Raw genomic sequence first — 27,464 nt, forward strand, 5'->3', positions numbered from 1 at the left:
TTTTTGCTGGATGGGCGCAAAATCCCACAGACACAGTCCAAAATCTTATGGAACGCCTCATAGGGGTGGCTAAAACCTGCAAAAGGGGGTCCAAAAGTGTGGAATGGGAGGCCCAATAAGCCCATGTGGGTCATAAGAACTTCACAATACACCCTTAGATAACCTCATATGGATATTTATCACTTACCTCCTAGTATAGAGAGTCCTTCTGGTCCATGTATACAGGTCCTACCGTCGTCTGCGTCTGGTCACCATCTGCATGACTGTCCTGTTGCCTTCGTCATAGATCACACAGCAATGACACCGCCCTGATTTTAATAAATATCGGAACCAAATGAATCCTAATTCCTTGTCAAACATTGCTGGCCCCTGAGATGTATGGTCCTGTATGTTAACGGCCACTGTCTACACATGATTTCCATATGTATTTGAATGGTACATGTGTTTTCCAGTGGGAAGGGAGTGTCTGTCACATCAGTGCCGGAGGTACCGTGGGCACTGCGCTCCATAGGGAAGATTTAGATACAAGCAAGGTCAAATCAAAGACTGTTGAGGCCCCGGGGATAAATATGTGTAGGTGCCCACTCCTATTGTTGGCCATCATACTGGCCAAAAATATTTCCATGTCTAAACTGCAGCACAAAAGGCAAAGATATGATATCATACAGTGCACAAAACATGCTACCATACAGTGCCAATGACCATACCTATCTACCACCATACTGTAGCAAATAATATTACCATATAATATACAGGAAGCACATAATACTGCCTTACAGTTCCCCAATAATACAGGGTGAGTCAAAAGTCGCAGGACACCCTTTTATTTCAGAATAACGAAAGGGAAAATGAAATATCTGAATACTGCAGCAAGTAATGGGCGAGGGGGCTATCTTTTAGGCTATGTCCGGAACATGGCCACCATCTTGGAAGCAGCCATATTGGATCAAGGGCAATTTTTTTCCAATGGGAAGGGGGTCATGTAGCATATCAAAGAAGTTCAGAAATCGATTGCCGCAATCAGATTTGCAATATCTCTTGTGGTTCAAATGTTATCAACACAGAAAATTGCAACAACAACAACAACCGGGAACGTTCCCTGTGATGCACAGCCATTTGACGTCTTCAATGTGTTGTCCCTGGTGCTGAACACAGAACTTTGAAACTCTCTGTGTTGATAACTTTTGAACCACAAGAGATATTTCGAATCTGATTGCGGCAATCGATTTCTGAGGAAAATTGTTGGTCTTCTTTGATATGCTACATGACCTCCATCCCATTGGAAAAATGTGTCCTTGATCCAATATGGCGGCTTTTAGAGATGAGCGAATCGAATCCCACGAAGTGGAATTCGATCCGAATTTCAGGATCAATTTGATTCGCCTAGAAGCCGAATTTCTTTGTGCTTCGTGTCAGCGAATCGATTTAACCTGAAATAGTATAAAAAACTAAAAAATTCAAACTTACCTCCTCCATTTGCTCGCGATGGGCCGCCAGCCTCCATCTTGCTTGAAGATCTCGGCCGAAATCCCGTGTGGCGTAATCTCGCACCGCACAGGATTTCGGCCGAGATCTTCAAGCAAGATGGCAGCGGCCGGCCCGTCACGAGCAAATGGAGGTGATAATATTTTTTTGTTATTTTTATTTTTATTTTACAATGGGAAGGGCAGATGCCGTGATGATGTATGAACGTGGCATCTGAGGGGTACAATGATGGGAGCGGCGCTATCGCAGCTCCCTGTCATTGCACTCACTACTTACGAAGTAATTCGTCACAAAGCAAATTTTTTTGTGAAATTCGTTTAATCAGCCGAATCGAACTTCTCTAGCAGCTTTCAAAATGGCGGCCATGTTCCAGATATAGCCTAAAAGATAGGCCCCCTGACCCATTAGTTCCTGCGGTATTCAGATATTTCATTTTCCCTTTCGATTCTGAAATAAAAGGGTGTCCTGAGACTTTTGACTCATCCTGTAGTTCAATATATTGCACAAATAATAGTACCATAGAGTATAGATACAATACTGCTATATAAGAAGCGTGAAATAGTGCCTCACAGTGCCGTTGTTAGGGGATCCGTCCCTATGGGCTGCATTACTCTTGACTCTCTGACTTGAACTCTGGGTCCCACATGAGTATGGCCTGTGACAGACATGGAGAAAGCAGGGCTAACAGGAACAGGTATGGTGGTTACAGTGTTTCACAGAGGCTAAAATCTTTATGGTTACAAGCACAACAGTTCTCTACAATAGCATTAAGCTTGAAGGTTACTTTTCTTGGCTGAGGCACTATGCACGGTGGTTACACTTCTCCTCAGAGGCACTAATCTTCACAGTTGCACTAGCAGTTTGCAATGAAGGTCCAGATGGGTTTTATCGATTGGGATGTGTCCCTACACAGTCTGATGCTATCAGTGCTGCCAGTGTCAGACTGTGCAGGGACATCCCCCCAACTGTTAACACCCATCTGACCTTCATTGTAGACTGCTGGCAGTAGAATTAATAGAGGAATGGCAAAACATAGAGTCATGTTTTTAGGTCAGTATTCTCTGCTGATTAATTTCATGCACTGAAAGGCAAAAAACAGGAGGCCGACACCATTACATAGAAACATAGAATGTGTCGGCAGATAAGAATTCTAAATGCAGTAATGTCATGTCAGCACTGCCACACACCATGAGCTGATGGACACGGCCAAATTGTGTTGGTGGCACATTAGGGGCATTATTCTGTGTTGGGAACACATAAGGTAGCAGTTTATTGTGTTGGAGGTATATAAGGAGGCATCCTACTCTGTGAGGCGCAGAGAAGGGGGCATCCTACTGTGTCCGGGATACTTAAGGGGGGCATCCTACTGTGTGGGGGAAATTTGAAGAGACATTATACTGTGTGGGGGGGAGGGCACATAAGAGGTCACCATATTAGCAGTGTGATGGGGCAGAGCTTAGAAGTGCTACAGGGTAAAGCTTAGAGGTGTGAGAGGTGTCCTCAGACATATTTTTGCTTGGAGCCCCAGAAATGCCAAATGCTCCAATAGTCCCAGCAGGAGGTCAGGAGTTGCCCAAAGCTAAGAATGCATTTCCAGGGTGTCTGTCAGCAGTTTTGACCATACTAAACTGCTGACAGAAGTAGGCAGGGGCTGGGGAGAGCAGGGCAGATGTTTTTATTGTGAAACCTTTATTATCAGGAGAAGTGTGAACATGAATGTTTAATCTGCCAGATTCTGATCCTGGCACAATCGTCAGCTGCTTCACAGCCCCTCCCCTCTGCTCTGAGTGACAGCCATAGCAACCAACCAGGAGACCAGAGGGGAGGACCTGAGAGGCGGCTCAATGCAGAGAGCACTTCACAGTGGAGCTCCACCTCCTGGGTGTCCTGCTTTCCATCCAGCACTCACAGCTACCTACTGGGCAGGGAACTGCAAGGCCTTATAAGCCATTGGCTGCCCTTTCCAACTCCTCACCACCAAGCATTTATGCCAAAGGTGGGCCTTCAGGAGGGACAGGGGGGACCCCTTTTCTGTGAAACCACTTACATACCCAGTAGCTATTAATGATGGCTTCTAAGGGTTTATATGGCAAGATGTAAAGTTATCCCCAATCGCGGCCATTCGCTCGGGATCCTGGCTGTCATAAGGTAGTCAAGCTCCATGCAGCCTAGTCAGTGCTGTAAAAATGGCACATTGACAGATTTAAGGCTCATTTGTGACCGTTGTAAAAATAAATATTGGTGGTCGCTATAAGCTTAAGGAATAAATCACTGTACAATATTGATTGGATTTAGATTAAAACCAGAAAAAAGTTTTATTTTCCTCCAATTTAACATAAAAGCTCCAACATAGAAAACATAAAGAAAAGACCCCGCCTCGATATAAATGGCTCCATATATAATGGTCTGCCTTAAGTAAGCAAAGATAATGAGCTTGCTGAAGGACCACTGGATGAATCTTGGGGAAAGTTGAAATGGTAGCCTCCTGTAATGAAAAAAAAAAAAAACAACGTAAAAGACCAAGAAACACAATAAAACTATGAAAACAACAAAATTGACACCTTGTAAAATGTGACATAATCATCAGAACAGGGAGTGATGACGTGATGAAGGTATTGGCCAAAAGTGGAAAGTCCTGGAATGCAGCTGCAACATTTTATGGGTGTGCAGAAATTGTGATAGGTGCGGTATGGATTTTCACGCCCTGGGCAGAATCCCCGTTGTGTAGCGCAGCATTGGCGACATTCTAGTGCTTAAGTGATAACAGGCTGAACTGGATGGACAGATGTCTTTTTTAAGCCTTATAAACTATATAAGTGACATTTTTCCAGCTTCATACCTACATTTCAGATATACAGTGAATGTGTTAAAATAGCAAAAACCAATGTACTTGATGGGGTGGTAAAATCCATAGGTGCTGTGGTTGCTATTGACCGTGGCATTTAAGGAGTTAAATGGCCAGGACTGGTGTTAGCTCCAATCCCCGCTGTTATAGCAGGATGTCGGCTATTATTTACCGCTGTCTCCTGTGCCTACACCATCACCCGAAGAAAAAAGTCTGGTTTATCTCTCTCATTAAAGGGGTTATCCGACCCCTGAAATGCCCTCCCATATGCCCGGGCACCTCACACACAATGCACTTACCTCGCTTCCCAGAACCCGCTTCGCTTCTGAAGCCCGCATGGCCGCCGCTGCTTCTCGCCGTGCTCAGATTAAAACATCCTTTGTCAGGGAAGGGGGCAGCCAATGGCAGGTGGCAATGGGGAAGAGCCTCCCTAGTATCGCGGGTGACACTAGGGAGGCTCGTCCCTGTCACCGCCTGCTATTGGCTGCCCCCCCCCCGACATAGGATGTTTTCATCCGTGCACGGGGAGAAGCAGCGGCGGCCGTGCGGTCTTCAGAAGCTACACGGATGCCGGGGAGCGAGGTAAGTACATTACGTGTGAGGGGCCCGGGTATATGGGGGGGCATTTCAGGGGTCGGATAACCCCTTCAAGAGAAACAGAACAAAGACCCCTTTACACGGGACAACAAAGCAGGCGACTGTTGGGCAGGAAGTGTTCATTCCCGGCAATCGCCTGCTCGCTGGTGGAGGAGACTGGTGCATTTACATGCAGTGATCTCCTCCACAGTAGGGGGAGGAGTGATCGTTAATGTCATCACTTGTCTCCATACAGAATCATTGTTTGCCGGCAGCAGTGTTTGATTACACAGCACGAACTGCTGCTGGAAAAAGACGATTTTTGTGATCACATGAATGAACTATAACCCGATGAACGAGTGTTTCATCCGGTAATTGGCGGCACTTTTACACTGCCAGATAATCGCTAACGAACGTTCCTATTGAAGGGGTTGTCTTTATAGGAGCGATCCGTACCATTGAAATGAATGGGACGGCTTGGGTGTAATTACACCTGCTCACCGCTGCAGATGCAACGGCGAGAAGGTAAACAGTGAAGAGGAGGCGGCGCTGGCACGGCGCGCGCCTTCTCTTCAAACAGCTGATCGGCGGGGGTGCCGGGTGCCGGACCCCAGCCGATCTGATATTGATGACCTATCCTTAGGATAGGTCATCAATAAATATAACTTGGACAACCCCTTTAAGCTTGATAGCGATTATCTTCGGGATTCTCAGACTGCATAAAGGGCCCTTTAGAGTCCTGCAGGTTTGAGGCTCTTAATGGCTGACAGCAATAGAGGCAACAATGTTACATAGGGAGCTCTAGAGATAACTCAGGTCTCCTCCTCAGACATTATACCTGGGATTATGTACTTATATTGGTATTAGGCCTGAGGAGGAGACCTGAGGCTATGTAACATCTATCTATCTATCTATCTATCTATCTATCTAATATATGGTATATCTAACTATTTATTATTCATATCTATCTACCTATCTATTTTCTTTGTCTCTCTCTCCCAGTAAATATTAAAGGGGTATTCCCATCTCCGACAATGGGGGCATATTGCTAGTATCCCGTAAACTGAGCCAGTGAAGGAGGGAAAACTGTGCATGCACAGCCACCCTCCATTCATTTCTATGGGGCCGCCAAAAATAGGCGAGCACTGGCTCGGCTATTTCCATCGGCCCCGCTGAAAATGGCTGTGCATGTGCAGTGCACCTTCCTTCACTTTGCCGCCGCCCCTCCCCATGTTATTTAACCCCTCAGATGCTGCGTTCAATGCTGATCGGGGCATCTGAGACTCACATTTATCGCCTCCGGTGTAAGAAGAAAAAAATTATACTTACCTCATCCACTTGATCGCGGAGAGGCCGTCCGCTCCCGTCTTGATTGAAGGACCTGCGGCGAGCTTGTGGCGAATCAAATATTTCCTGAAATTTGGATCGAAGTCCACTTCGGATATTTTGATTCGCTCAACACTAATATCTATCTCTCTGCGCATACACAGTAGACCTGAGCAGGCTATCCATGTTCCCGGGATCCCTATTGTGCCAACTGAACTGTAGCTGGTGCATGCACGAGATATCAGGGCCGGCGTGGAAACGGTGAGGGATGCATGGCCCTGTCAGTCAGTGGAAGCGAGAGGGAGTGACTAAGGCTAAAAGGCAGAGGTGAAGCGGTGCTCTGAGGGGATCGGCCCACCACTCAGGGCTCTGAGCACCTTATTAGCATAAAGATAAGGAGTCATTGCACCCAGCATGATCAGCCATATCAGCGCCCATACTACAGCAGGACATCCCACCGACATTGTAGTGAATATGATGTGTGACCCATTGTCCGTTACTAACCTGTTCTCTTAAAAATATTCTTCCTTGGAGGCTTTGGCGATGCTGTAAAATTAGTAGATGACGACTACGGATAGAAGAGAAAGGACTCTGTGTCAGTGTGATACAGCGATGATACCGGCGGGTCGTCAGGGGTTTCATTGGGTTGTATTCTCCAGTCATAAGCATAGCATGCTTACCAAATTCTGCTGGTTGCCCATGGAAACAGACAGCGGTTTAGCTCCGCCCTGCAGACAGACATGTGACTGAACAGCTTAGCTGAACTCCCACAATGCACTGCTCTCTGGCAATAGTAAACCAGCAGAATTCAGATATTTTTTTTGCTTTAAATATGAATGGAGAAGAATACCCTCATGCAACTCAAGATCCATATGGGAAGCAAAGGATTTAAAATGTTTTATGTAATATTTTATTATTGTTGTTGTTGAGCAGCGTCCTAAATCTTTGTTGATCCCCAGTGATGGGTGGGAAATTGGCCTCTGGCCGTACATTTCACATACAGTGGCAGCTCTTTTTATAGAACGTTTTTCTATTCTGGCTTATGGGGGTTGCGGGTCCTGAGTAGTCTGGGGCCCCTTCTATGTCATCCATATTCCCTATTATGTGACTGGCTCACCTGCACCTTGGTCCGGAGTGTGCTCCAGTAGGATGTAGAAATGCTGCTCCTCACCGCCTTCCTTACCTAAAAATAAGGAGTAGTAAGAGGTTTCACCAACTCCTCCTCATATCTACAATCACAGATCTGGGCAGGTTTCAGGAGGAAGAAGACACATAAATAAGACTTTGGAGGCGGACAGCAGAAATATCTATCTATCTATCTATCTATCTATCTATCTAACTATCTATCTACCTACCCTTCTATCCATTATATATATATATATATATATATATATATATATATCCTATCTATATATTTATCTATCTATATATTTATCTATCTATCTATCTCTCCTATATATATATATTTATATATCTATCTCATCTATATATATATATATATATATATATATATATATATATATATATATGAAGTAAAAAATAGATGAGCAGCACACACTATGTCAGTAGGTGCAATACCTTGAAGAGGGCCACGGACCTGGTCCAGATTAGATACAAAAAAGGAAGAATCCAAGGCAGCACACAAATTTTCCGGGAAAAAAAGGGGTGTTTATTAACCCATATGTGGACAGCAACGTTTCAGCTCTCTCACTGGAGCCTTTGTATGGCTTGACAAAGGCTCCAGTGAGAGAGCTGAAACGTTGCTGTCCACATATGGGTTAATAAACACCCCTTTTTTTCACGGAAAATTTGTGTGCTGCCTTGGATTCTTCCTTTTTTATATATATATATATATATATATATATATATATTTATCTATCTATCGAACACTCATATCTATCTATCTACAGTCAGGTCCATAAATATTGGGACATTGACACAATTCTAACATTTTTGGCTCTATACACCACTACAATGGATTTGAAATGAAACGAACAAGATGTGCTTTACCTGCAGACTGTCAGCTTTAATTTGGGGGTATTTACATCCACATCAGGTGAACGGTGTAGGAATTACAACAGTTTGCATATGTGCCTCCCACTTGTTAAGGGACCAAAAGTAATAAGACAATTGGCTTCTCAGCTGTTCCGTGGCCAGATGTGTGTTATTCCCTCATTATCCCAATTACAATGAGCAGATAAAAGGTCCAGAGTTCATTTCAAGTGTGCTATTTGCATTTGGAATCTGTTGCTGTCAACTCTCAAGATGAGATCCAAACAGCTGTCACTATCAGTGAAGCAAGCCATCATTAGGCTGAAAAAACACAACAAACCCATCAGAGAGATAGCAAAAATATTAGGCCTGGCCAAAACAACTGTTTGGAACATTCTTAAAAAGAAGGAACGCACGGTGAGCTCATCAACACCAAAAGACTCGGAAGACCACAGAAAACAACTGTGGTGGATGACCGAAGAATTATTTCCCTGGTGAAGAAAACACCCTTCACAACAGTTGGCCAGATCAAGAACACTCTCCAGGAGGTAGGTGTATGTGTGTCAAAGTCAACAATCAAGAGAAGACTTCACCAGAGTGAATACAGAGGGTTCACCACAAGATGTAAACCATTGGTGAGCCTCAAAAACAAGAAGGCCAGATTAGAGTTTGCCAAACGACATCTAAAAAAGTCTTCACAGTTCTGGAACAACATCCTATGGACAGATGAGACCAAGATCAACTTGTACCAGAGTGATGGGAAGAAAAGAGTATGGAGAAGAAAAGGAACTGTTCATGATCCTAAGCATACCACCTCATCAGTGAAGCATGGTGGTGGTAGTGTCATGGCGTGGGCATGTATGGCTGCCAATGGAACTGGTTCTCTTGTATTTATTGATGATGTGACTGCTGACAAAAGCAGCAGGATGAATTCTGAAGTGTTTCGGGCAATATTATCTGCTCATATTCAGCCAAATGCTTCAGAACTTATTGGACGGCGCGTCACAGTGCAGATGGACAATGACCCAAAGCATTCTGCAAAAGCAACCAAAGAGTTTTTTAAGGGAAAGAAGTGGAATGTTATGCAATGGCCAAGTCAATCACCTGACCTGAATCCGACTGAGCATGCATTTCACTTGCTGAAGACAAAACTGAAGGGAAAATGCCCCAAGAACAAGCAGGAACTGAAGACAGTTGCAGTAGAGGCCTGGCAGAGCATCACCAGGGATGAAACCTAGCGTCTAGTGATGTCTATGCGTTCCAGACTTCAGGCTGTAATTGACTGCAAAGGATTTGCAACCAAGTATTAAAAAGTGAAAGTTTGATTTAGGATTATTATTCTGTCCCATTACTTTTGGTCCCTTAACAAGTGGGAGGCACATATGCAAACTGTTGTAATTCCTACACCGTTCACCTGATTTGGATGTAAATACCCCCAAATTAAAGCTGACAGTCTGCAGTTAAAGCACATCTTGTTCATTTCATTTCAAATCCATTGTGGTGGTGTATAGAGCCAAAAATGTTAGAATTGTGTCCATGTCCCGATATTTATGGACCTGACTGTATCTATCTATCTCTTCTATCTATATCTCCTATACATATATTTATCTATCTATCTCTTCTATCTATCTCATCTATCTATTTATCTCTCTATCACTCATATTTATCTATCGTTCTATTTGTCTTGCTAAGTTATTTGTATATCTTCCATTGTCATCTATTGATATTTGTGGGTGTCCTTATCTCTATCTCTGTGTAGATGCTTACAGGTCCAGACCTAGTTCTATTAGACCCAGGACTATTATCTATCTATCTATCTATCTATCTATCTATCTATCTATCTATCTATCTATCTATCTATCTATCTATCTATCTCACATTCATGCACATTATATCTTCCATTGTCCATGGATATTTGTGAGTGTCTGTCTCTCTCTCTCTATAGACGGTTACAGGTCCAGGCTCAGTCCCATCAGACCTGGGAACAGTCATAGAAGGAGAGAGGCAGTGACAACATTTTCATGCAGTGTTGTTTGGTTGTCACAGGTGATAGGTAGCAGGGTGTAGCTGGTGTGGTATTAGGGTGTATCTCATGGATGCAGAATGGTATGATGAGAACCATAACCACATCTATAGAAGACGTTGGTAGAGCTGGGTATGATGACTACTTTCTTAATTTATATGCAAAGAATTATTAAAGAATAAGTTATAAAGACTGAAGTTTCTACTTACATTCTGGTCCAGAAGGACAATAGATATCAAAATGAATAAGCCCTAGAGTAAAAGGCAAATATTGGTAAGACTGGGACTGGCATTGTGTTCATAATGGGTGAGAATGTGAAATGAATATAAAAAATCTAATCAAATTCTCAGCTACCGATCCTGAGCTCTATTGATTATAGTTCTCAGAATTCTGTAGGTTTCTGAGTGCACATCTCATTGTATCCCTTTCTTCTTCAGTATCTGTACAGAATGGATTCAGCTGATTTAATATTCTGAGAAGCATTGCTGCATGTAGTCCATGCAGTCATATTCTTGCCCTTTCCATGACCTGGGCCAATTCCCCAAGTTCTCACCAGAAACACTACAAGAACTGTGCCCACCCAGAAAATATAAAAAATACACACTTTTCATTCCACAATATCTACAAAATAAATAAAACAGGGAGACCTCCTACATCACGTGCCATCCTGAATATTGATGGCACATCTGGGGAAACTGCCTATAAGAAGGCTAAAGGTCAAATTTCAATAATACAGATTTACAAGTAGTATCTTATCCAAAGAGCATCATAAAATGTTATATTATTTTATACAAAAATAAAGTATAAATTCATTATCAATACACAAAGCCTTATAAATCTGCTTGAAAAAAGACAAAAATTGTGCAATGGATAAATAATGTAACATCGGAAAAAGTAATGTAATAAAACAAGTTCCAAGTTCCAAAATCCTGCAGGACAGTCCCCCAGCAGTGCCTCCCAGCACCGCTTCATGAGTGTTGAGACAGCGCTTTGGAGTTTAATCATTTTTAACCAGACTTTTTCTTTTGTATATACTGTGGAATGAAGATTGTGAACTTTTTGAGTCTTGAGCAGCAGTGTGAAGGAGGGACGCATCTGTCTATATATGCTGAGCTCTATTCAAGTGGAAGGAGATTTGGTGCAATAACAGGCACAGACCAAGGACAAGAGTGGCTCTGTTTTTGGAAAAAAGTGGACTTTGTTTTTAAATTTGAGACATCCCCTTTAAATGCAGGGTTGATCCTACAATGACAAATTTAAAATACTGCAACAATGGCTACAGCTTTATAGTAGGGTCTCACCGCTCTGGATCCCCTCAGATATCTTGAAGACATTTTTTGCATAGACAGACAGCAGAGAAAAAATGGCCTGCCATTGCACCTTTAACCAGGATTTTTGTTTCTTCTAAATCACTTGTTATCTTTTTGGATTTGATCATAGATAACTACCAGCACCACTTGCAGCTCCTCGCTCCAGGATCTCTTCAACGATGAGTGGTGCACCCATATTCTGATGTTGACTAGAGTGAGGAACATGGGTGCAGTGGTGCCCAGAGATGAAGAGGACTCTAGAGCAAGGAGAGGTAAGTAATAGGAGGATTTGGGGCATGAAATCATTTTAGTGTCTGGTCTTGGGTCTGGATTAGTTTCAGAGTTGTGTTCTGTGGTCTAAGTTTGTTAAGGGGTCTGGTCTGTGATCTGAATTTGTTTTCAAGGTATGATGGTAAGAGTGAGCATGGCCAAATCCTTGTCTCCAAATCTTATAAGACAAGGAGAAGATAAGACAGAGAGGTACTGGGAAGTAGCTGGCGGTGGAGGATAGCTGCAGCACCAGGCAGGCACACAGCTCAGAGTCAACCCAAGTTCAATTTTTGAGTGTACCCTGTACACTTATCTACTGTTGTACAATGTAGTGCTAACCAACAGTGGTAATATAAAATCGAGCATTGTTATTAAATCAAAATATCACCTGGAGTAATGGAATTTACCTGAAGAGAGTTGAAGGCTGCAAATATTCCATGGATCACCGTATTGTTGGGATAAAGGGAAACTCCTAAACCAAGTGCCCAAGAGGTTCCGAGAAGAGGGGTGAGAACAGCAATACTTTTAGCAATAGCAACAATATTTTGCCTTTCCTCATGCCTGGGCCTTTCTCCAATTGCTGGCCTCAGTAACTTTACAATAACCACAATCAAGATAATCAAATTGATGAACACAATGGTTAAAGCTGGGACCACAAAGGCCAGGAATGTTCCTGATTTGTCTTTTGACAGCCAGCAGAATTTACCATCTGTGAATATCCCTCTTGGAGCTGTTGATGCCACAGCTATGACGGCAATCAAGAGTGGACAACCGTATCCCATGGTGAAAGCTATGATCATCATGCTTCGTCTACTGATGTCGTGCAGGATGTAGATTAAACGATAAAAGAGGATAAGTCCAAGGACCAACATCCAGAAGAACAAGCACAAGTAGAAGTAACAGGTGAAGAAAGCTGCAGTTATGCACACATTTGAGTCTGGGTATTCTTCCAGTTGAGCACCAATGATAAACCAGATATCAGCAATTAAAAGGGTCACGGCAATATTGACTAGGCAAACGTGACGCATGTAAGAGGTCTTGTTTTTGATCACAGATCTCCACACTACTGCTTCGATGACTAGTGTGATAACCAGACATACAATGGATACTGCAACTCCAATATACGTAATTATAGCCAAAAATGTATCATTGTTATCAGTACCACCCATGAGGATTGAGAACGAGGTCAAGTGGTTGCATGAACATTTCACCACTCCATCACTGGCATCAATAGTTATGCAACCATTGCTTCTCCAATACTGGTTGTCAAGGTCTAACCAGGAGCAGTCTGGGTTCTTCAGGCTTTCATTACTTATGGTAAATGTCATAGTGATGTCAAAAACATTTTTATCAATGTCAGCACTTGAGAGGTTACTTATGACTGTAGACATGACCAAGGCATTGACCTTCTTATTGTCCTGCGGCGGCAAAAGATCTTTCATCGTAGAATAAGCTATGGTGACCACTGTGTTAGACTCTCCTGGTAGGGTCCCATTTTTGATTGTTACTCTACCATTTAGACCAGCCCACGAAAAGTTCCCATCATACTTGGTGTCACTGTTCACTACTTGGCCAAAGAGCTGGATGTGCCTTATGTTTTCATTCTTGATAGATATGGCAGAACCATTAAATTGAAGACGAGTTGCAAAGTTTTCCATGGACTTCAGAATCGTAAAGCTGTACATTGAGGTTGAATTTCTATCCACCACAATGTCTACTGTTTGAAGGAAATTCTAAAATAGTAAGAACATTAAGAAATGTCTATGAGAGGGAAAGTAATTATACTTGTACACAAATGTCAGCTTTTATAATTTACATTTCCGTGGGTATTCAAATTTAGCGTCATTAACTAATGTCAATTAAAGGGGTTGGCCACTTTCTGGCTACTGTTGACCAATGTGTTTATTATGATAATATGGCACTTACTAATATAGTCTTCTACATTCTATAAGGTATTCTCCCTTGTTGGTCAACTCTTTTGTGCTGTCCACACAGAGTTCTTCTCCATAAAATGACCACTGATGGAGGGTCATGTGACCAGGCAAATCACACCATTCAAACACTGCACCTGCAATAAAACTCTCAACATTGCAAGTGCAGATGGCAGATGTGGTGTATTCTCATGGAGAAGACTGAGTGATGTGTCTGGAGTTATTTTTGCCTGGTCACATGACATCAGCGGCCATCTTATCAACAGGTCTTTTGTGTGGATACACAGAAGATTTGCCCAGCAAGGAGACATGACTTGTGAAATATAGCAAATAGCACAGAAAATCAACAAAGACTATATTAGTAAGTGTCATGTAAGCATCTTACCTACATATTGGTCAAAAGTAGCCAGAAAGTGGCCAACCCCTTTAATTACGTGTCCAGCATGTCCGTAAAAGAGAAATAATGGAGGAATTTATTAAGACTAGCATTTCGTACAGAAGGCCACTGGAGTGATTTGTGGTAGTAGGCACACACCTCTTAATAAATCTGGAGCATCTGTGGCATCATGTCATGGGAGGCCAAGCCCCCATCCACTATACCCGCCTACTTTGCTCATTACTTTTAAAAAGTGACAAGAAAAGCCCAAAATTGGAAAAAATATCACACATACCATTCAATCACCGTACAATCACTGATGACTTCCCCCTAAGGTGTTTTTTTTGTATCATAATTATAATAACTATTATTATTTTTAGTAGCTAATTTTATATATATGTATATATATATATATATATATATATATTTCTTTTTTATATATGCAGTTGCAAGAAAAAGTATGTGAACCCTTTGGAATGATATGGATTTCTGCAAAAATTGGTCATAAAATGTGATCTGATCTTCATCTAAGTCACAACAATAGACAATCACAGTCTGCTTAAACTAATAACACACAAAGAATTAAATGTTACCATGTTTTTATTGAACACACCATGTAAACATTTACAGTGCAGGTGGAAAAGGTATGTGAACCCCTAGACTAATGACATCTCCAAGAGCTAATTGGAGTGAGGTGTCAGCCAACTGGAGTCCAATCAATAAGAGGAGATTGGAGGTGTTGGTTACAGCTGCCCTGCCCTATAAAAAACACACACCAGTTCTGGGTTTGCTTTTCACAAGAAGCATTGCCTAATGTGAATGATGCCTCGCACAAAAGAGCTCTTAGAAGACCTACAATTAAGAATTGTTGACTTGCATAAAGCTGGAAAGGGTTATAAAAGTATCTCCAAAAGCCTTGCAGTTCATCAGTCCACGGTAAGACAAATTGTCTATAAATGGAGAAAGTTCAGCACTGCTGCTACTCTCCCTAGGAGTGGCCGTCCTGTAAAGATGACTGCAAGAGCACAGCGCAGACTGCTCAATGAGGTGAAGAAGAATCCTAGAGTGTCAGCTAAAGACTTACAAAAGTCTCTGGCATATGCTAACATCCCTGTTAGCGAATCTACGATATGTAAAACACTAAACAAGAATGGATTTCATGGGAGGATACCACAGAGGAAGCCACTGCTGTCCAAAAAAAACATTGCTGCACGTTTACAGTTTGCACAAGAGCACCTGGATGTTCCACAGCAGTACTGGCAAAATATTCTGTGGACAGATGAAACCAAAGTTGAGTTGTTTGGAAGAAACACACAACACTATGTGTGGAGAAAAAGATTCACAGCACACCAACATCAAAATCTCATCACAACTGTGAAGTATGGTGGTGGGGGCATCATGGTTTGGGGCTGCTTTGCTGCGTCAGGGCCTGGACAGATTGCTATCATTGAAGGAAAAATGAATTCCCAAGTTTATCAAGACATTTTGAAGGAAAACTTAAGGCCATCTGTCTACCAGGTGATGCTCAACGAAAGATGGGTGTTGCAACAGGACAACGACCCAAAGCATAGAAGTAAATCAACAACAGAATGGCTTAAACAGAAGAAAATACGCCTTCTGGAGTGGCCCAGTCAGAGTCCTGATATCAACCCGATTGAGATGCTGTGGCATGACCTCAAGAAAGCGATTGACACCAGACATCCCAAGAATATTGCTGAACTGAAACAGTTCTGTAAAGAGGAATGGTCAAGAATTACTCCTGATCGTTGTGCACGTCTGATCTGCAACTACAGGAAACGTTTGGTTGAAGTTATTGCTGCCAAAGGAGGTTCAACCAGTTATTAAATCCAAGGGTTCACATACTTTTTCCACCTGCACTGTGAATGTTTACATGGTGTGTTCAATAAAAAAAATGGTAATATTGAATTATTTGTGTGTTATTAATTTAAGCAGACTGTGATTGTCTATTGTTGTGACTTAGATGAAGATCAGATCACATTTTATGACCAATTTGTGCAGAAATCCATATCATTCCAAAGGGTTCACATACTTTTTCTTGCAACTGTATATATATATATATATATATATATAAAATATTTTTTATTTTTTTACACCCAGGGGTATTGGAGGGACACAAATCCTTTTATGGGTTACAAAACTGGTATCCTTATCAGATAGGGCAGCCCCTACAGATCCCATCACTTTTTTTTTCTAAAATACCCCTCCGTTCCAGTGCTGTGTCCCCCGCTATTTTTCACGCCCAGTATGTTAATCTAGAGTATCGGTACAGGGAGCAGGAGACAGACAGATTTCTCAATGGGCTATTTCGTGCTAACTGCGTTTCATCTGGTCCCTTGTGAACCATGAAACAGTAAGCATGAAAGGGCTTTCCCGTGAAGGAACCTTTGGCGAGTGCTGCAGCTTCTTTCTATTCACTGGATGACAATGAGATGGCTGCTCATTCTGTCCCAGTATATATAGCAAAACTAACATGCGACATATGAGCCTAAATATTTCCATACTATCCTTTAGTATGTAGCTATACTATTACTTACAAAAAATATCTGGTTTATTTTATTTTCAAACAGCAAACAAAAACGTATGGCAGCACACCATTACACATGCAAATAATAGAGCTAAGGATTAGGGATTATTCTGGATTAAAGTGGTACAATGCCTACTATACATAGAAAATGGAAGCTCTTTGCGCACATTTTTGGTCAAACATGTTTCGGCCCATCTACCGGCATCAAGGTGGCTTCTGCAGATGGGTACCTAACACTGCCTCTCCTGGGCCTAACCTAAGCCTCCAGTGTTCAGGGCGGTGTAGGAACCAGCTTCATCTACACTCTGCTCAGAAGCCCTGGGCAGATGGGCGGGGAGTGCTCAATCTAAAGGAGGGAGCTACCCTCCAAAAATACTGCAAGAAAATTTAGACTAGTACATCCATAGTCACAGGTGTACATCCATAAAGCTAGCATGCAGACAGCAAACAAAAACGTACAATGTAAAGGGATAACAGATAGCTGCTAGGCCAAGAAGCCAGGAAAAGGGAAGCAGGTCACCTCCTAAAGCGTCCCTAATCCTTGCCCTAACTCCTCACCGTATGAGCTGACCTGGATAGTAGGACGGCTCATACCAGGATACCTTTGGCCCTGAGTCGCCCTTATAAGTCCTTTCATAGGAGCAGGGGAGAGACAACCTCTTTTTCCAAGACACAGAAGAACAGGAGTCTCAAATGGCCTAGTTGCAAGGAAAAGTAGGAGACTGTATACAGTAACTAAATCGGCAGGTAACTAAACAGAAACACACTTACGTGCCGCAGCTACCATAACTGGAACCCCTTCATAAGTACAGGAGCCCACACACCAAACAGGACACCGTACCAACAACATACACACACAGGTATCCAGCACACCAGATACTGCCTGGACCCCATGCCGCAAGGTGCAGGGCGGCCCCAGGCAGCGCTGCATACATGCTTATAGTTCACCCCTCCGGGAAACCAGCCCCCTTCCGAAGGATCACAAAACAGGAACAAGTCTAGAAAACATGCTGGACTAAAAACACCAAGGGACCAGACATGTAACAACCACTAGACAAGACAACAACCACCCATACATAAACATCACCAAACATATGCAAGGGTAGTGAAGGGAGGACAGAGGGATGACAACGGAGAGACATCGCAAGAGACATCGATGTCTCACTAGGTGGCCCTCAAGGACTGGGCAGACAGAACACCCTGGACTGAAGCAGAGCTCCAGCACAAACGGCGGCTGGAGTACAACTGACTCCAGCCAGGGAGCCACAAGTAATAAAACCCAAGTGACCACACCCAGCCAGGGAGTTAACCCTTCCAGCATAGGATGGGGGAGGAACCAGGAGAAGGGGAGAAAAGCACATACAAGCCGACATCAATGCGTTGCCCCTGGCAACCGGCATGCACGGCAATGTGTCACGTGCACAACACCGAGGCCGTGACACTCCCACCCCTCCAATCCCCCCCAACTGAAAAAGAGGAAACTAAATGGAACACCCAAAACAACAGGGGGAGAAAAAAATAAAAGTGGCAGAATCAGTGACAGTGCAAGAGTCTCCCCAACACTGCCGCCAGCACCCCTGAATCACCAACTAGGAACCAGGCAGCCAGCCAACAAGCAGCCAGGAGAGACCGCAGTGACCACTGCGTCCACCTCAGACACGGTTCACACCAGGTCGCTGCCAGCATGCATCCCCAAGCCAGCATACACCACAGGCAGCACAACATGGAATGCAGCCAGCACACAACACAAGCAACCGAACCACTGAGACATGGACGAGGGGACACACAAACACAAGTGCTGTTAACAGCATCTCCCCTTTCACCCTCCCTCCGGAGGATAAGCATGCACACCAGAAAACGGAAGTCAACACATGCTGAGCCCTCTTCCGAAGGCATCCAGACAGAGGAGCCTTAGTGGGACATACTATCACGGTGGGGAGTGGGGGAAACCCCCCACCGTACAATGTAGGAATGATAACTGATTGCTGCTAGGCCAAAAAGCCAGGAAAAGGGAAGCAGGTCACCTCCTATAGCGTCCCTAATCCTCTCCCTAACTCCTTGCCGTATAAGTGGACCCCGATGGTAGGACGGCTCATACCCTGGAAACCTGGGACCCTGAGTCACCCTGATAATCCCTCAGATAGGAGCAGGGAGAAGACGTCGTGTTCATCCTTGTAACAGATCTCCTGGCACCCTGACTGGGTACCTCCATTGATGGATGCTCCCAGTGCCTCCCGAGGACTCCAAGCACTCCGCTCTGCACCAAAACCACCACAGGAGCCAGAAACAGCTCTTACAAGAGCTAGTAGTTATGCCAGGGGAGTATAGCAAATCTTCAGCGTATAGCAATCCCCCAGTGTCGATCAGTTACCCAAACACCAGCCTCAACTTGGTAAAGGGTAAAAACAAGAACTCTTTATTGAGGGCTACCCGCCCGTATTTATGCAGGTCCCCATCTGGTGGACACTCCCCTAGGGGACCAGATGGAAGACTGTGACACAGGATAGATATGCAGCAATTCAGGATACACAGACACAATACATCCCCACAATGCATCATGGTTTCCTCCTCTCTGCCCTGGAGACACCCGAGGAGTAATTCAATTATCTCTCAGGACAAAGGGAAATCGCCAATACACATGTGGGGACAACAGGACAGAAATCACCATTTACACATACAATGTCACAACCCTTACAGTAAACACAGACATTTAACATATCCCCAGATAGCTCAAGTCTGAGTGCATATTATTAGGTGAATGGCACTCAGACTACACAAATACAATAAAATTAGCTATCTGGGTACCCTCACATAACATACAATACAATTCCAAAGACAGATACAGTATGTCTGTCACACAACTCAAAACCCCACATATCCCCATAATGTATACATCCATGGATAGCTCTGATCTGGGTTAACAACATATCCAAAAATCACCCAGATCCGAGCAGGGGTTCCCGAATTCCATGGAAGTCACATTTGGCCGACCGCAAGCATGGCTTTCCTGCCCAAAACAGTTCCACAGATTTAAGCTGTGCGGCTGGTCTGTCTTCTCCTTTAAAGTTAGTATGGGCCATAATCCTGAGGCAAGAGGCTGGTAGCCAGGCCCCTTCAAAACCCAGTGGCGAGGTTGGTTTCGCCACACATCTCCCCCTCCCAGGGAAGACTAACCAGATACCTGACCTCACGCCAGTCAGTACCTGAGTTAGTCTGGCAGTCCACCCACAACCCAATACTGGACCTGTTGAATTTTGGGGCCTGGCTCTGTTCTGTATGTCCCCAGCTGTTGAGGGGGCATCTGCTACTCCTTGCTTCCTTGTGGTTCTCTAGCTTGGAGTTGTAGGTACTTGGTGGGCAGAGGTCGACTGCGCTCTGCCCAGATGCCAGCTCTTCCGCTGGGGTAGCCTGTGGGAAGTCCGGCTCTGGAGAAGAGGATAGGGGAGGGCAGAGGCCGACTGCGCTCTGCCCAGATGCCAGCTCTTCCGTTGGGGTAGCCTGTGAGAAGTCCGGCTCTGGAGAAGAGGATAGGGGAGGGCAGAGGCCAGCGGCGCTCTGCCCTGATGCCAGCGCTTCAGCTGGGGTGCATGGTGCCAACTCCTGCTGGGTAGTAAATGAACGGTTAGGGCAGAGGCCAGTGGCGCTCTGCTCTGATGCCAGCTCTTCTGCTGGAGAGGGGTCAGTGGGGTTTAAAGCCTTACCCACTACCCCCAGTATTGGGCTGGGAGAGAGCTGTGGAGAGGGGCTATCACTTACCCCCTCCTCTGGATACCCCATCTGCCGCTGGGGAGAGAGACCAACTGTCTCCTCTCCCTGTAGAGTATACTGCCGCTGGGTAGTGAGACCGACTGTCTCCACTACCAGTGATGCTGGTTGTTGCAGGGGTGAGGGACCGACCATCTCCTCCCCCTGGGATCCTACCTGCCGCTGGGAAGAGAGACCGACTGTCTCCTCTCCCTGTAGAGTATACTGTCGCTGGGTATTGAGACCGACTGTCTCCACTACCAGTGATTCTGGTTGTTGCAGAGATGAGGGACCGACAATCTCCTCTCCCTGTACTCCCAGTGGCAGTTGGGGATCTGGGCCGCCTGCCCAGCCACCCTGTTGGGCCAGTGGAGTGACTACGGTCCCATCTCCACCTGCCGACTGGGGTTCCTCCCAGTACCATTCTATGAAGTCCCCTACCTCCACAGTTGGTGAGGAAGTAGGGGATACCTCAGCTGCGACTTGCCAGGTGTAGGGCTGCAGGTCTGGGCCTGGTATCCAACTGTCTTGTATCTTGCGCTGGGCTTGAATGGAGCGAAACAACTGTTGATAATCTTGATCCAGAAGGGTCAGATCTGCCCTCACCCCACTAGTTGTAGGCCAATTGTGCAAGTCCCTCCTGTAGTCAGTAATGTCCCAAAATCTAGACTCTACTGTGCTCCCAAAGTCAATGTCTTCAAAAGACTCCCACAATAAACCAGGGCCATTATATTCCTCACCATCGGGCTTGGCGTACTCCTCCATCTATGGAGACTGTCGTACTGTGTCCCACCATAGTGCTTGGTAAGCGTCATCCAGCCAGGTTTCCTGCCATACCAGTGTCTCAAGCTCTGACACCCACTCCGTCAAGGGTTGCTCTCCCAGTAGAGGTAGTCGCAGCGCCAATCGCATTCGTAATCTCTGCTCCTCACTGGGAAGACTCTCACCCCTCCGACGCTGCACGTCCTCCAGGGCCTGGTGCCATACGCCTTTCCGCTCGGCATCCCTGTAATCTGGGTGATCTTCCTCATGGAATGCTGTGCAGGAACCAACGGCATCCATATTGCTGTAGCCAGGGGCGCTGTACGGATACTAGCGTTGCCCTCAATATACTCCACGAACGGTGTCTCCGAGCTGCTTCTCCTCACACTAGGACGCCATCCCACTGCTTGCCACCAATGTAATGGATCTCCTGGCACCCTGACTGGGTACCTCCGTTGATGGATGCTCCCAATGCCTCCTGAGGACTCCAAGCACTCCGCTCTGCACCAAAACCACCACAGGAGCCAGAAACAGCTGTTACAAGAGCTAGTTGTTATGCCAGGGGAGTATAGCAAATCTTCAGCGTATAGCAATCCCCCAGTGTCGATCAGTTACCCAAACACCAGCCTCAACTTGGTAAAGGGTAAAAATAAGAACTCTTTATTGAGGGCTACCCGCCCGTATTTATGCAGGTCCCCATCTGGTGGACACTCCCCTAGGGGACCAGATGGAAAACTGTGACACAGGACAGATATGCAGCAATTCAGGATACACAGACACAATCCCCACAATGCATCATGATTTCCTCCTCTCTGCCCTGGAGACACCCGAGGAGTAATTCAATTATCTCTCAGGACAAAGGGAAATCGCCAATACACATGTGGGGACAACAGGACAGAAATCACCATTTACACATACAATGTCACAACCCTTACAGTAAACACAGACATTTAACATATCCCCAGATAGCTCAAGTCTGAGTGCATATTATTAGGTGAATGGCACTCAGACTACACGAATACAATAAAATTAGCTATCTGGGTACCCTCACATAACATACAATACAATTCCAAAGACAGATATGTCTGTCCCACAACTCAAAACCCCACATATCCCCATAATGTATACATCCATGGATAGCTCTGATCTGGGTGAACAACATATCCAAAAATCACCCAGATCCGAGCAGGGGTTCCCGAATTCCATGGAAGTCACATTTGGCCGACCGCAAGCATGGCTTTCCTGCCCAAAACAGTTCCACAGATTTAAGCTGCCTGTCTTGTCCTTTAAAGTTAGTATGGGCCATAATCCTGAGGCAAGAGGCTGGTAGCCAGGCCCCTCCAAAACCCAGTGGCGAGGTTGGTTTCGGCACAATCCTAAAAAAGGAAGAACAAGAGTCTCTTTAGACCTAATAGCAGGGAAAAGGGAAGTCCATACACAGCAAGAGGATCGGCAGGTAAGAAAACAAGACAACACAACACACTTACCTGCCGAAGTCTCTGAAGGCAAATGTGACTCCATGTTGTCTTCTCTATGATGTACAGAATTGTTATAATATCTCACCTACGCACTTCACATCCCCCCCCCCCCCCCGCTGTGAGTTAGGTTCACTTATCTGTCTCAGGACAGATTCTGGGAATCTCCCAGAATTAGAACAAATGTTCTAATTCACTCAGGGTCATTCGGCACAACTGCGTACGTTCTTATATATGACGTATTGCATACCCATAAAAGGGATGTTCCAGTAGTATCTGTATGGGCGTCAATGTTTATCATTTTAGGATTGGTTTAACGCTGTTGTTGTGCAAACTTTTCTGCTGCCTATATGAGGCCAAGCAATAGCATAATAAAATTAGAGTGTTTCTCAGTGATGTGTGTGTCTATTATTGCCAACTGAGAAACATCTCTCCTGACATCAGTGTCTCAAACCAAGGTTGTCGTAGAGGTCCAGAAAGGTCCAAATCCTTTCAGTTTGGGGGCTCCGTCCGGGATAGAGAAGGCCATCCTTGTGTCCGGTAAGAGAGACATCCTTTTTGTCCACTGCCCAGTCCGAGGGCACTGGCCACATCTCTACCCGGGATACATTGTTAAGCCTTAAAAATAAACTCCGGGAGTTTATAATGAGTACTTGGAGTACTTTCATGAATAAGGCCGGCACTTGGAGTGCCACGCACGGAGAAAAAATATCCGGGAGAATTGTTTTGTGTCAGGGACACATCATAGGATCTCAGGATCCATTCTGTAAGTTGTTGTGTGTCAGGGACACACCATAGATTCTCCGGGAGATCTATTTACTTTATCTAACTGTCGACAGAGAATTTTTTTTGTACCAGCAGTACATGTAAGAGAACAGTCTCCGGGAGACTGACCTACCTTGGTTTGGCGCATACCTATATTTAGAGTATAAGATACATAGAGTCTTAAGATTAATCTGTTTTTGTGAGAGCTATTGTTCTGGTGGTAAGTGTAAGAACATATCTCACTGTAATATAATCACTCTGTCATTTGATGCATTTTTCTTACTGTGGGTGGAGAAAAATCTAAGTGTGAGTTTCCCCCTCCCAACCAGGGACTGAAGGCTGCAAATACTGACAGCCAAATTCTCCTTCCTAATTTCATGTTGATTGTAAAGCAGCGCGTTTTCTCATGGATCTCAGACAAAATACAAGACTTTGAGAAACATTTATATGAGAAGGAGGCAGCGGGATGCTTTGAGATCAGGAAGATACAGACCCCCACACATAGTTACAAACGTTCAGGAGCCAACCGTGAGTAAACAGAGCCAGCCGAGAAATTTCTCAGTTGCTCTCAGCCATCTACTGCAGAAGCTGTCTGTTTCAGCGTGATAGACTTGAAAAATGCTTTCTTCTCTATCCCAGTTGATAAGGAGACCAGACTAATTTTGTTTTTTCCTTTGAGGGTCGTCAACTCACCTGGTGCAGGATGCACCAGGGATATGCTGATTCACCTGTAGTGTACAGCATTGTCCTCCAAGCCAGTTTAAAACTCTGGCACGCCCCCCAGAGTTCTGTGCTCTTGCAATACGTGGATTATTTGTTATTGTGTAGTATGTCAGAGGAGGCCAATGTAACAGATGGTTTATCTTTGTTGAAATGGTTGTCTGAATGTGGACACAAGGTGTCCCACAAGAAAATGCAATGGTGTAAAAAGCAAGTTGAATACTTGGGCTTTGTTCTCACAAAGGGAGAAAGGAGAATCAGCACAGAAAGAGTCCAGTCTGTTGCGGGCCTGGTCAGCCTGGACACCAAGAAAGAAATGTTATCTTTCCTTGGTATGATAAACTACTGCAGACAATGGATTTCTGATTGCTCCTACTATGACAATGTAATGAGACAAGCCACTCTGGCAGACATGCCAGATCTCATCAGGTGGTCTGAGGAAATGTTTAATGCATTTGATTATTTGAAATGTTCTTTAATGACAAGTCCAGGTTTGGGCCTCCCTGACTACAAACTCACATTCCACGTATATGCTCGACAAAATTGTAAAACCATGGCGGGTGTGCTGACACAATATCACGGAGGCAAGTTACATCCTTGTGCTTTTTTCTCAAAGGTGGTTCTGGCATCCGTCCAAGGAATGCCGGCCTGTCTGAGATCTCTTGCAGCCTGTGCTATGATTGCTGAGCTTGCAACGCCACTCACAATGGGACATGAGACTATCCTGTACACCACACATGATGTAGTAGGCCTTCTCAAAGGCATACACACACAGCACATGTCCGCACAAAGACTATCTGGATGGGAGATTCTACTCCTCAGCAATCCCTCCCTCCAAATCAAATACGCAACACACACCTCAGGTCCAGCACCTATCTTGAATGCCCTATTAGGACTTAAAGGACCTGAGGATCACTTGACAGAGGCACATGATTGTATACATGCCATCCAACATGAGACATCACCCCGCTCTGATTTACAATCTGTACCAGTAGAAGGGGATCCTGATGTTTTTGTTGATGGATCCTGCAGCAGACCAAATGACAACACTTATCATGCAGGATATGCTATTGTTATGCTACCCGATATTGTCCTGGAAGCCAGACCCATCACATACCAATCTGCACAAGCAGCAGAATTAATTACACTCACGAGAGCATGCATACTACATGAAGGCAAGCCAGTCACCATTTACACTGACAGCAGGTATGCACTGACACAGTTATGTTTAAAGAACAAAGTAAAAAAATAAAAGAACGCTTCCTAGAAAAAGGATATGAGAGTGAAAAATTGGAAAGATGTATAATAGATACAATAAAACAAAGAGAGGAGACCCCAAATAACCCAAAAACAGCGAAAAATATAACAGATTTTCGCTTTTCGTTCATAACCCAGTTCACACAATGTTCTGGGGAACTAAAAAACGCAATCAAAAGAAACTGGCCCATCCTGAGAAATTATCCAGTACTTGGACCTGTAATTCCCGAACAATCACTGGTCATCTATAAAAGAGCACCTAATCTACAAAATAAATTAGTACATAGTGCCATCCGACCTGAGGAGACAAGCAAAAAAAGAAAAAACAGTTTTAATTGGTGTGGTTTCTGTATTGCCTGCAAAAATAGAAAAAGAACAGAGAGACTACAAAGTAGTACCACAGTATACAGTATTGTGAAAGGAAAACAATTGGAAGTAGTGGGAGAGATGACATGCCATAGTAAAGAGGTCGTATATGTACTGGAGTGCCCATGTGGCCTCCAGAATGTAGGACGTACCATCAGACCCCTCAAGGTCCGGGTGCAGGAACATATAAGAAATATCAAGAAGGGGCTTGAAAGTCATGGTGTCTCGGCGCACTATAAAAGATATCACCAAAAGAACCCAGAGGGACTAAAATTTATGGGGGTAGAATTAGTACAAAACCATTGGAGGGGAGGAAGTTTTTTTGAGAAAATTAACAAAAAAGAAAGCAGGTGGATATATGAATTGAGTACGCTACAACCGGGGGGCCTGAATGTAGATTTTGATCTACAAGCTGTTTTAAATTAGTTACAGAAGTTGATAGAACAACTATCCCCATGTGAATTAGGACTTAGAGATCTGCGGTTTTTCCCATTGAGAATTAAGAGATACAAGTACAGGGTTAAGTGAAAGAGAAAAAAAGAGGAGGCGTTTTGAGCAGCACATCAGATGCTTGATTAACGCTAACCTACTAAATAAAAGAGAAGGGGGAGGGAGAGATTATGTGTGCCCCTGACGAAGCTCAAGGAGCGAAACCTGGGTCGGGCAAGGAAAAAGACGCTGGGATTTTTTAATGCAATTTTAAAGTGCATGTTTGTAAGTATGTACTGAATAAACCTTTTAAATAGTTATCGGAGCTTCACTATGGTGGGACCACTTGTATCCACAGTAATTTCTGAATCAAAAGAATTTGGGAACATTAGCAGACCCATCTGGTGTGTGCTGTAACTAAGTCCGTGGTTGAGCCCTGTGTGCTGGCGTGTGAACGTGGACCTTCGCCACGAAGAATTAAAACAAGCTGCGGAGGATACCTTTGATACGCCTGTTGTTGGTGGAGTGCCGTGTAAGCACAATCTGTGCATTACAGGGCAGCACAACCATACGGATTTACACTATTGTATTCTTTTACAAGTTGCAGGATATCCACAAATAGGACATCTGCAGACCTCGGTACCTTTTTGAAGGGAGAAAGAGAAGAAAAAAACTGTTTTATACCGTCTATTTACGACACGCGCGGTCCGAACCCTCTTTGTACATTCCATGAAAGTGTGATCGACCCCACAACACTCCTCGGACCTGCAGCTGATTTTTTGCGGACTGGTGATTAAGTATCTGTTTTTTTCAGGTACGCACATGGAGTGGTCTGGGACCACGGGGTCATTTGGCAAAGGAGAGGATTTATTGCAGCTGATGGTAAGCACGTCTCACATTCACAACTTGTCATACAACTTTTAGAAGCCATAAGATTTCCCTGACAGATTGCAATTGTCCACTGCAGGGCGCATACTGGTGGTAAAGATCATGTGTCCCAAGGCAATGCCCTGGCAGACGCGGAGGCCAAGAAGGCTGCACTGGCCACATTGCAGATGGTGAAATTAGTACCTCCTTCACTTGAGTTAACTCAGATGCTTGTCGATCTCCAGTCCTCAGCTACTGACGATGAAATGGCCAATTGGTGTTATCCTATCTTGCAGAAAAATCCTAGGACAGGATTAATCTGCATAGAGGGGGAAACATGCATACCACAGCACAGCTCCGCTCTGTTCATTGCACATTTTCATGGAGTAGGACACAACAG

The 27,464-nt window shown here is 44.4% G+C and overlaps 1 protein-coding gene across 1 annotated transcript in view; it reads right to left on the bottom strand.

Moving 5' to 3' along the window:
* Positions 1 to 3,860: 3,860 nt before the first annotated feature.
* LOC120998981 (adhesion G protein-coupled receptor F5-like) overlaps positions 3,861 to 27,464 on the bottom strand; it is a 68,045-nt gene continuing 44,441 nt past the window's right edge. The window contains exons 10-14 of the mRNA XM_040429859.1: positions 12,235 to 13,560; positions 10,457 to 10,498; positions 7,350 to 7,415; positions 6,737 to 6,800; positions 3,861 to 3,970 (exon numbers count right to left, since the gene is read on the bottom strand). Coding sequence (XP_040285793.1) covers positions 3,897 to 3,970; positions 6,737 to 6,800; positions 7,350 to 7,415; positions 10,457 to 10,498; positions 12,235 to 13,560 — 1,572 coding nt within the window. The 3' untranslated portion in view covers positions 3,861 to 3,896. The remainder of the gene's footprint in view (positions 3,971 to 6,736; positions 6,801 to 7,349; positions 7,416 to 10,456; positions 10,499 to 12,234; positions 13,561 to 27,464) is intronic.

The sequence above is a fragment of the Bufo bufo genome, chromosome 4, assembly GCF_905171765.1.
Source record: "Bufo bufo chromosome 4, aBufBuf1.1, whole genome shotgun sequence".
Taxonomy (NCBI): domain Eukaryota; kingdom Metazoa; phylum Chordata; class Amphibia; order Anura; family Bufonidae; genus Bufo; species Bufo bufo.